Source organism: Podarcis filfolensis (genome assembly GCF_964270895.1).
Source record: "Podarcis filfolensis genome assembly, chromosome: 1".
Lineage (NCBI taxonomy): Eukaryota > Metazoa > Chordata > Lepidosauria > Squamata > Lacertidae > Podarcis > Podarcis filfolensis.
The window spans coordinates 44272193-44284228 of record NC_139604.1 but is presented as its reverse complement, the minus strand read 5'-3'; the positions used below and the strand labels follow the sequence as shown (position 1 = coordinate 44284228).

Here is a 12036-nt window from a genome sequence, read left to right as displayed (position 1 = left end):
TGGGCTAAACAGTCTTAATGTGGAGTAAGTGAATGACGGCGTTGCAATAATACATTTTAGAGTGGAAGCCGTGTTTGTTGTAGAAAAAAACAACAAAGTCCTGAGACACTGACTAAGCTTACATCACAATGTCGTCTGATTACTGTTAGGCCCCTTGAATATTACTAGTACTAACACTAATAATAAAAATAGTATGTTGTGGCTTCAGAATTAAAATCTGTTCTGGTGCCTGAGAAACTATCCAATTCCTCCTATGGTTATCTCTAGATACCTGTGTTTCTCTTGCTCTGAGTCGCTTTAATTCCAGCTCATTCTTAATTGTGCTTCTATCCTGCTCTTATATGGTTTCCACATTGGCCTCCCACATGATCCATACCCATGTGGCTTCACCAGTGCTACAGAATCAACCATTAAGTGGGACCAGATACCCATTAATTGCATGGGTGTTCATATTATCATTATCACTTGCTGCTTATCTAGTTGTCTGCAGTTTGTGGCAATGTCAGGTTCCAAATGCTCAAGAGGAGTTCTTCTTCAGGCCAAGTTCCTGCAAGCATTATTTGAGCACAGCTAGCTAGAGGAACGGGACGTTAATTTACACATGCCACTGACACACGGCCATTGTGAGAAGCTAAATGCTATAAAACATACTAGAAGAATAAAGAGGAAGCTGTTCGGTAGCAACCAAATTAATGATATTCTTAACACAAAAAATTGCAATCAGGGAGAGCGTTTAGCATAGCTACTGGTTTTACTAGTACTAATGAAGTAATAATTCACCCATACTTTTGAAATAAATTATATCTGTTAGGTTTGGCTTTTTTCCTAGCTGCCAAGAATTAGGAAGAGTGAAGAACCATTTAACGACATTGAGGGTAATTTTTATTGCAGCACTCATAAATATTCCTCCTTCTATACTTGCCTGTGTTGGATGCAAAGCAACTATGCTTCGGCATTACGTATGGGGTTTCTCTCTGCCTCTCCCCCATCATTATCTATCTCTATCTCTAATTTTAGGAAATTTTGTAAAAATAAACAATGGTCTCTACTCAGGTACTAACCAAGCATGTAGCTGGAGGTGAGCCAACAGACTTTCATGAAAGGCTACTGAGCAATCCTAGCCACCATGTGGATCCTCTTGGGAAATCAGTAAAGGTTAAAGAACAAGAAGCACAGAGCAAGAGTCAATGGACAGTTCTCATAATGGAGGGATGTGAAAAAAAATGTGTTGTTCCCCCCCAAGATTTGTATTAGGGCCTGTGTTTTTTAAACTTGTTCATAGATGATCTGGAGTTAGGGGTGAGTAGTGAGATGACACTGAATTAGTCAGGTTGATGAAAACAAAAGGTGATTACAAATCACTCCAAAGGTGCCAAACTGGGTGAATGGGCAATAAAATGGCAAATTCAGTGTCGTTTAAGCTGATGCACCTGGTGGTAAAAGAATCCTAATAAGCACACTGATGTGGTCTGAGCTGGTGGCAAGTGATCAGGAAAGGAAACTTGGAGTAGCTCAATGAAAATGTTGGCCTAGTGTGTGGCAGCTGTGGAAAAGGAGAAAACCACACGAGGGATCATTAGGAAAGGGATCTTAAAACTGCCAGCATCTTAATTCCACAGGTTTCAGGCCAACATTTATTGTGATAGGTTTCCAGTTTATCTTTGGTGTGTGGCTGGTCTATTTCTGCCATCGTGGAGTTTAATTGTATTGATTTTATTGTTCCCCTGGGGGCTTGGGCAGAAAGGTACAGAAACAAGCCAACAAATAAACAGCCCGCAAAAACACTCCAGAACGTTCTGAGGGCAAGTCTGCCAATCCTGCTTCTGCTGCTTTCATCAAAGACATAGCAAAGAATACACAAGATATTTGAGAGGGGTGGGGAAAAGAGACTGAAAAGTCAAAAGAAGAGACAGAGATCTATGTAGAGTTCAGAAGTCATTCCTTTTTGCACAACCACACGTGTGTGTGTGTGTGTGTGTGTGTGTGTGTGTGTGTGTTGCACTTTTAAAGCAAATAGATATTGCTCCCAAATTTTCTTCACTAGAATAAGGACTGTAAACTTATGGGTTTTTAAAAAAGCACAAGGGAGATGTTTAGGATTCTGTATTTGTGTAGCACACTTACAACCACAAGAATTATTAAGTGCATCTTATACAATTCTACGGTACCTGTAGCAGCTGGGAAGAACACTCCAAACACAGTGAAGAAAGACTCCCCCGGGCTGTAGTTCGGCAGCGTGTTATTCAACATTAGCTCCTCTGAATAACCAACGAAACCATGTTCTGCATGTTTCAAAGTAAAATAACACATGTTTAACGTCATAGCCTGCTGCAGTCTTTATTTATGCTCTCCTTATTTACACCCTCCCCATCATATCCTATTGTTTTCCATTGCTACTTATTTGCGGAGATGGTCTACTTTCCACGAGCGTCAGAAAAAGGCAACTGCATTGTTAATGAATCACAAAGATATGACAGCAAATGTTGAAGGGGAATACTGCACTATCAAGTCTGAAATAAGACATCTATCATGTTTCTGGACTGTGGTGCTTTGGAATAAATAGGAAAGAGTTCTTTTTTTAAAAAACAACAACAACACACCAGCATGTATTAAAATCAGGGATAATTAACAAGCCTATTTTAATCATAAATTGCAAAGCCAGCAAAATTGTATCATTAGAATATTCAAATCCTGATCAGTGTTGGAGATGGTGATCTGGAAGGGAGGCAAAGCATCAGGCTGCTCAGACTGAGAAGCTATTCCAGAGCCAGGGGCTTATAGGACTGGTAGAATCTCATTTGCTCCTTTTATCACCTGATCCTACTGAGTTGGTAGCTGCAGCACTGCCCTCTGGCCACCCAAAGCAGTTGCATTGCAGAAAACAAGCAGGTCCTTCATTCAACCAGATACCACAGTGATCGAGAGGCGAAGACACTTTGGTCCTGAAGCTCAGATTCCCAGTTTGAGACTACCTGACCCTTTACATTAGCTGAATTTCAATTATTATGGCTGGGACTGAGTATTTTTTTTTAATTATACAACAATGAATTGAATCTGTGAATTATTTGCATCTTTTTTTTTTATTCAGCATTCAAGGAAAGGCATTGAAAGTCATGTCTGGTTTTTGGGAATTGTTTATATAGCCTACATCTGAGTGGTAGCTGGTTTACCACTTCTATAGTACAATTAAAAAATCACATGTACCTGGAAGAGGGTTTTGGGGGGGGCTCAATTCAGTTCACATTCAAAGGCAAACTAAGCGAATTCACACTTTCTGAAACAAAACATGAACTGAAAAACAGCCATCCTTCAAAATTCACACTTATCTGAATTTTGCAATGCAGCTCTCCAGTCAATTAATGTGCATAAAAAGCATATACTAAAGTGTGAGTATAAATTCATATATTATTGGGGGGGGGACATGCAAAATACATTGCATTATAAGGGAAATCGGTTTGCAAAAATGTGCATATTGGGGGAAATTACATATAAAAAATATGTACAATTTGTACAAAAATGCTGCTGAATCTTCATGCTAACTTTTATTTATTTTTTTAAAATCTGCAAACTGAAGTGGGCATGTGGAGAACTGAATCTACGATTGGAAAAATGAGCAACCAGGAGAAGCTGAAATGGACAGATTTGGCTATTCCTGTCTGGAAATAAGCTCTACTGTGTTCAATGCGGTTTATCCAAAGGGTAGCTCAGTTGGTAGAGCATGAGTCTCTTTATCTCAGGGTTGTGAGTTTGAGCCTCATGTTGGGCAAAAAGATTCCTGCATTTCAGGGGGTTGGCCTAGATGACCCTCATGGTCCCTTCCAGCTCTATGATTCTGTGATTCATCCCTAGCTATGTGTGTATAGGTCTGCATCCTCAATCGCTTTTATCTGGCCCTGAAGAAATCTCACCTAACAGGCAAAGAGACTTGGGAAATGTCAGGCCTCTACTGGGGCAGTTCAAGTTTAACTGTTTCTGGATTTGAGGCAGAGTCTGGGCCCCTTGACATCTGGCAAGCCTTCAAGCAAAGTCGCGGAGGTCAAATGAAGCTACACATTTCCGTGACCATCTTTAGCCTTCATGAAAAAGAAAAGGGTATCCTTCTTGATGCCTTAAAACGATAATCACTGATCCGTGAAACCCAGGACTTGGCATCTATTATTCATGGAATCTACAGGCAGACTTTGCTATAAAACTTTACTGAAGGCTCCCTGGGAGGGGTTTCATAGGCAGGGTCATGCACAGCAAGGAAAAGAATCCCAGAGGAGTGAACAAGAAGATTTAGCACAGAGGCTGTGCTCATATTCCACACCCCCAGTGTGTAGTGTGCCATTGCAAAAGAAGCAAATACCCCGTAGCCTTCACTGACTTCCCTCAGCAAATGAACAGGAAACTTAGGAAACGTTTACGTTTCTGCAGTTTTTAACTTCTGTGTAAGGGTGACTGGATTTTTAAAAAACACATATTTTGGGATGTTAGAGTGTTTAGTGCTTCGGAGTAAAGGACACACCTTAAAGGTTTGGAAGAGTTTGAGGTTTTGGCCGAATGCTTTGAGAACTTGGAAAACGCCTTGAGAGGTGAATAAGCTGCCAGTGAGCAGTGGTTATGCAGGGTGAGCCATTATGCAACTGCCGAAAGGATATCCACCATGCCAAGTTCTGCGAAGCCTGGACTTCATTACAGATTAGTCAAGTTTTGGGTCAAATTCAAGATAAAGTCAGTTGACAATGTTAAAGCTGAGCGAAGTGAAGAGAAAGCAGTAGTGCAATACTCAACCATGCTATACTGAAAATAGCCGATGATGATGATGATCACTGAACTATACAGTGCTTGCAATTTGGGGGAGTGGTGGGGAGTTTTGGGTGTTCAAATAAAGCAGGTTTTTAAAAGTAGGACCTTCTATCATCATTCTGGAGACCTAGCTCAAGACTAAAAGATGCTGGAATAAGGGAAAACTCAGTTAAACTGGGCATTGAATAGGTCCCCCCCTCGTGTCACTGCAAGGAAAGGTGCCTCTAAGATGCGAAAAGAACACATTCTCTACAAACATTCTCTCTATGCATTATTTCTTGTATATAGATACAGTGGTACCTCGGGTTACATACGCTTCAGGTTACAGACTCCGCTAACCCAGAAATAGTGCTTCAGGTTAAGAACTTTGCTTCAGGTTGAGAACAGAAATCATGCTCCGGTGACGTGGCAGCAGCAAGAGGCCCCATTAGCTAAAGTGGTGCTTCAGGTTAAGAACAGTTTCAGGTTAAGTACGGACCTCCGGAATGAATTAAGTACTTAACCCGAGGTACCACTGTAGTATGATGAGAGAAGACATCAATACTCAATATATTATTGTTCTTGCTGTTAATTTATTACCTGCCCTTCAACCAATGGTCCCAGGGTGGGTAACCATAAAATGCTATTTAAAATGATGTTGAAAGGTCAGGAAAGATAGTATTTGCTCAATGGGATTTAACGTAGTTGAGAGGTTGGTTGTCTTTAGTATAGAAAGCAAAGGATTCACCCAATGAGCCCACCAGCACCACTTGTGCAACTTGATATAACTGCCCAGAGATGAGGGAAAGGAAGCCTATATTTATTCAGAAGAAAGCTCAGTTTTTTTAATTCTTACTTTAGTGCTGATTCTTCATAATGGTTGAAGGTATTACAGCACCCAAGACAGAAAATCCAACCAGCATTTTTTCTCCCACCCAGTTAGTAAGTGGCTAACAATTTGGCCTCCTTTTCAGGATGTCCAAAGTTTTAGCCCCATGGATCTTTAAAGAAATGTACCAAATCTAACCTCTGCTGACTCTGGGCTCAAACTAAATTATGACTAAGCATATTTTCCCCCAAAAGATAAATGCATATACAGCACAAATGCATACCTAGCAAATGTATCGGACAGGACGTACAAAGACTTCTTTCAGAGAAACCTGATCCTATTTTAGCACTAAATATACATTGCAGCAAATGGTTAGGAATCTTTAGGGCTCTGATCCTAGCACATTTGGAAATAAAATCCATTATGAAGCAAGTCTGATTCATTTCATACAGTTTTCTCCTAACTAAACACTTTTTAATAGAATTACCGTGTAAATAGCTGGCTGAATAATCTGCAGCCTCTTTGATAATGGGTCGACCTATTTCCTTGGGGAAAGTGGTGCAATTTATTGGAAACACTTGATTCCTACATCTTTATATATACAGGAACAAAATAATTCATTCTTGCTTATCAGGCACAAGATAAGATGAATTGCAAATGAATTTTTGACATCTTCGCAATATTTCTGAGGCAGCTTCCCAGACCAACTACCACATATCAGTTATATCATTGAGTTGAACACATAAAATAACTAGAAGGCTCTTGGTGCTGGATCTCAGTGCCTGGGCTGAATATATCTCGTCGGATCAAACTAAGATCTAACAATCATTATGAAAGTCAACATCCTGTACCCAGCAGTGGCCAGCTAGATGCTGCTAAGGTATTTATCCTATTATGGCTGTTATGAGAAGCAGGACCACACTCCGACAGGTCTAAGGCTTGAAAAAGTATTATCTATAATCAATCAAAGAGTGACAAAAATATTGTATGAAGAGATACAAAGAGCCTTAGTAATGCAATTTTCTTCCTGATTTGTGGAAGCTCTATGTAGCAAATGAAAACAAAACGTCACTACAGCCATGGTGGGTGGGGGGAGATTATCTGTCAGGGCTGGAGTCACAGCACAAAACAATAAATCACCAGAGGCCAGTGACACTAACTCTTTATTCAAGGAAACAAACCACAGCTCTGGCCTAGTGGTCTCAGCAACTCTTTCTTAGACGTCTTGCCCCAATGAAGCAGTTGCAAGGACTGAAGTTCTCCACCTTCCCAGTGCCCACCAGGGTCTTTCCCACGCAGTCTCAGGCTGTGTGTACGCACAACCCCCCTCTGTTCTGCTCACTTCATTTCTCTGCATGTTCTAGGAGAACAGGGGAGTGGGAAGCTGGTTGCAGCAGGAGGCAGAGACTCCCTGGCTTCTGCTTCTGCCTTGGAGTCTGAACTGTGCTCTGCCACAGCCTTTTCCTGTTCACTAATCCCTGCCACTTATTCTGCTTCTGACACTTCCCCTCCCAGTCTGCTCCCTCTTCTCCCTCTGACCACTTGTCATCCAACCACCAATCCTCTGGCTCTGAACCTTCTTCCCTCTGGGGGTTCTCCAGTTGGTGCCTCCTATCATTCCTTTGCATCCAGCCAGTCTATGACATCAAGACAAAGTTTTCAGCATGTTCAGTTGGTATGATGCCAGTCCTGCTGCAGGTCTATGGGAGCTTGCACTAGATAAGTGATAAAGTCAGTCTAGTATCAGCACCCTAGTTTTTTTACTTAAAATGCGGTTCTTCTTTTAAGTACCCTTCTATCCCTAAAACACGAATAATGGGCTAAGCTCATGAACACACATCTGCAGGGGAGATTTGCACAGAAGGTCTCAAGGTACTAGACTAGTATCACAGGTGTTGAAAAGGTCTCAGAGCTCGTCTAGTCCAGACCATTGTGCAATCCAGGATGTACTACATTAAACAAAGAAAGATGTCCACAAGAAACAAAGGTTGTAGACTTCAGAACAAATCCAGCACAAAGTATAATTCATTTATTTTGAGGATAGAACATTCAGAATTATCAATGAGTGGCTGGTTGGCAATGTTACCACAGATGTAGAAAGAATAGCAAAAAGGGAGATTTTTAGTTGAGGCCTTGTTGGGAGGAAGGAATGCTTAGTTAAGAATCTTGCTTTCTATCTTCCCTTTCTACGTCTTCTAGACTACAGCAACACTGTCAAACACTCAATCACAACCAATTCTGGATTCCACATGACAAGCAAAGCAAAGCCTCCTTAAGAGAGCTTACACAGGGCTGTGGTTGAAGGGGTAAAAACAATCTAACTGAGGCCCAGCCCTGAGAAAGGCTATTTGGCCTCCTTATCTTTTGATGGAAAAGAATGTGCTCCCTCAGATTAATGACGTGTTTACCCAAAAGGAAATCACCACCCTTCAGAAGCACTGACTGTTTGTTCCTTCCAAGTCACTGTTTGCTGATTCTGAGCTGATCTCCCAAACCTTCCCATTTAAAGCCACTGTACAATACAATTTGCTATCAGTGGCCAGCTGCTCAGGGTCCCCCCATGTTAACCCTCTCCTGAAAGCTACCCTGTAGGGGAGATAGAAGAATGCACTCCACCTGTTGCCCCAGCTGCTGTCAATGCAAGTGAAGTGGGAACAGTTTGCTATTTAGGTCACGCTGCATTATTCATGTGCAGAGAGACAAAGGGGACTTCTTTTAACATGCAGGCAGCTACATTACTGCAGGACCCCCAGGGGTGACTCATCTCTAGCTACAGCACGCAAATATTTTTATGCCCACAATTCCAAGGGAAGATCATGTCTGTACACAAACTCAAGTCAAGGGAGAAACCACATCAATTCTGCACCTGCATCTGTATAATTCAGAACAGGCAGTGCTATGTATATTTGGCAATTTCTATGATTATACCACACGAATAAAGAAAATAGAACAGGACACAGATTGGGGCAATCTGAGAATCTCAGCATTCATTTAAAAAAAAACAAGCACATGCTACTAGCCCATAGGGCTTGAAAGCATGTGTAAAATACCTGATGAAATCTTACAAACCATAAGGGAGAATAAATGGTTTCCCCAGTGCCTAGCAAGCAGGACTTCTGTCTTCCTCAAGACAAGCAGAAACATAACAAATTATGACAAATAAGCAATAAATAGCACAATGTGGTCTTGCATTATTTGCATAGGTTAAAGAGTCCAGCAATTTAATGGTGCTGAATTTGGGGTGGATTAGCACTTTTTATTTATTTGAAATGTTTATATTCCTTGCCTCTCCTGATAGTTGAAGCATCTTAGGGCCAAATCAGATGTTACGTGGCATATGCAGCTGCAACCTGGTGTCTCTTCTCCACAACTCTGAGGTAATATCTAGTGATGACATTGCAGTCCTTCTCTCACTGGTAAGGTGAGGGCTGGAGGGCTGGAATTCTAAACACAATGGCATTATTTAGCTAGCCAATATTGAGCAGATGCAGGGGAAAGTCTGCTCTGAAGGCACATCTGCTGACGTGCGACAGCAGCTATATTATTATTTATTAGACTTGTTAGTTGCTTTATCTTGCTCAAAGTGACCCAAGGCAACTTACCACTAACCAACCCACCCAATCAATACGCCATCAGACCTGGTGTTATTGTGCCTTAGGATCAACAGAGGGGGCCCTCTAGGTGATGCTACCACCATTGGGTGGAGGCCTTCTTACTGGCAGTTTCCCCATTTGTGGGATGCCTTCCCTGGTGAGGTACACTTGTCTCAGAAATCTTTGCACTGATGGGACTTGTTTATAGAATGCAGAGCCATATCTTTAAGAAATGGTGATCCTCTGGTGTATATGGCCCCTTGGTTTGTTTTTTTATCAACCTGTGTAAGACAAAGAATCTATGCAAAGAGAGCTTAGCTGACATTTTGTTTGAAAAAATATGGGTTATAGAATGCTGAATTTAGAGTAGAAAAAAAAGGGAAAGACAGAAAAGCAAGTTGGTTTTGCAAAAGAAAAAGGAAAAAAAAGCTCAGGAGAAACACTGTGGATGGTGACAAAACCTTTTCAAAGCTAACTGTGGGCTAGTCCAGATGGAAAAGTTCTTAAATGTACAGATAAAAGATTAATTAAAATGAAAGAAAACAAAGCTTAATGATGATAGAGAATAATGCCATTTTATTATCGTGATGGAAATGGTAAAAGCTCGAGAACAGGGAATGGAACTTTAAGATACCGTCTGCCCAGCCCACTTTATTGACCAACTCCCATCCTATGACCAACGTCAGAGAGAAAACAAGTCTATCAAAATAGATTCCTGTTGTTTTTCTCAGTTTTAAAGTATCTTTTCCCCTAACAGCCATTGCTATCTCACTACATCCTTAGCACTTCCCAAGTTGTTCAAAGAGGTATTTCTTTCCACCAGACTCTCACGTCAAGTCTTTCAAGTCCTATCTTATTATGCGATAAAGTAAACAGGTGCCTTTTGCGATTATCACCTAACGTATGTCCGCGATCCTATTTCTGAAGAATGATTTACAAACTGAAGGAAGAGGTGGAATTAAAAACACACAGCAGAAAAAGTTATACAAGCAACTGATGGAAGCTATGCTTGGAAAAGAACTTCTAAATTGTTTGGGCAATCGAAACTATAAAGGTTACAATCCTATATGTGCTTACCTAAGAGTAATATAGATCACGATAATGACTAGAAGTGAAGCATAGGTGCTAGAGGCAACTAAAAGCTTTTGGGAAAAGTGGCAACAGTGGTGCAAGTAGAGAACCAAAACACAAGTGGAAACAACTACCCGCACTCTTTTAGAATCAAACTGCTAACCTGTTGCATACTTACCATATAATTATTGTTATATGGCAGAGCACGAAACTGATATGCAAGCTGGGTTGGCCCAAATCTTATTTTGGCCATGTAAATATGAGTGGTGCTTAATGCAATTCTTGGTTGAGGCAAAGAATGGGAGAATTAATTTTGTAAGCCTTTGAAATGACTCCATTGGCCTAGACAGCTACAGCTTTTGTCATATGAATATACAAGGAGGCCATACACTGAGATCAAATACTGGTCCATCTTGCTTAGCGCAGCCAGGTCCAGGAGAAAGCAGTGCTGTATCTCTACTGCACAACTGCCATCCGCCACAGTCAGAATGGCCAACGATCGGGAATGATAGAAATTGTAGGAGGGCAGAATAACATCTATCCATGGCCTACTCCAGTATTATTTTTCATCCAGAGAGCAGGGAGTGAATCTGGGAAATGCTGCATGAAAAAGTATGTGTTCTACCATGGAGTTATAGGCCCTAGTGCATCAGCCAGGACATGTTCAGAATGAAAATTGAGACATCCTGCCTCCCATACACCATACTGAATCAGGCATTTTAATGTATTTATCCATTCAATTAACATTCTAGCACAAATTTAACAACAGCTAAAACAACAAAAACGGGGTAAAGCCTCACACATTAACAGTGAAGCAGACTTCACATTTTATGCAGGGCAACTCTATGCCTGTTTCCTGGGAAGCAAGTCCCATTGTATTCAACAGCCTCACTTGTGTGCTTGGGACTGCAGTGCTAATCTTAAATCAAAGGGGAGTGTGTTTTGATCCAGGAGCTCAACGCTTGCAAAGTTTAATTTTCCTCAGCCAATGCTACTCATAGCTGATGAAACTTTGCAGAGATTGTAATACCCATTATGGAGTATTGGCTTGGTTAGGCAGCAGGAGTCACCTGACCTCGGGTCAGTTGCATCACTGCTGCTGACCATGACGTGGAGGGGAGGGAGAAGGTGATGGAGTAGTTAGCAGGGTGCAAACACACCAGAGGAAGCTCCCGATGAGCCAATCTCACTGGCACCTCGCTCCTCTCTCTACCTCTGGGTAAGCAGCAATAATGCAGCTGACCAGGTCAGTTGTCTGCCCATGGGCATAGCCAAGGGGGGGCAGGGAGGGGCAGCTGCCTCCCCAGATCAATGAAACAATAGAAATACTTAACTGACCAATCATGTTGGTTCTGCTCCCCCTAACAAAAGTCCTGCCCCCCCCAACAAAAATCCTGGCTACACCCATGTGTGGGCCACTGGCCCAACCACACTGACTACTACCACCTTTGTTCTTTGGATTTTAAATGAGAAAACTAAAACAAAGTACAAAGTGATAGATAGCTACGTATTAGTGTTCTGTCTGCCAAAGAGAGAAGTGTTTGTATGTACTGGTGTTGGTAAACTGAAACAGTTAAACGTTCCTCCCATCCCTTCTGCCTCTAAAGTAGATTTACCCATTAGTAAATCTTTTATTTTAGCCATGATCTGGCTCTGGAATATCTACTTCAGAGATCCTGCAGGCCTCTGTGGGCTTGTCAATGTAAGGCCCCCTAACAATGTTATCATTAAAAAGAAAGAAATACGTCTGCACTGCAATCCGGACTCCAGACAATT

At 41.5% G+C, this 12036-nt stretch overlaps 1 protein-coding gene across 6 annotated transcripts in view; it reads right to left on the bottom strand.

Annotated features, from left to right (window-relative positions):
- SLC12A8 (solute carrier family 12 member 8) overlaps positions 1-12036 on the bottom strand; it is a 65619-nt gene that overhangs the window by 24282 nt on the left and 29301 nt on the right. For all 6 annotated transcript variants that reach the window (XR_014541403.1, XM_083584988.1, XM_083584986.1 and 3 more), the window contains one exon: positions 2169-2282. Coding sequence is in view for 5 of the 6 variants with exons in the window: in XM_083584988.1 (XP_083441114.1) it covers positions 2169-2282 (114 nt within the window). In the remaining variant the exon portion in view is untranslated. The remainder of the gene's footprint in view (positions 1-2168; positions 2283-12036) is intronic.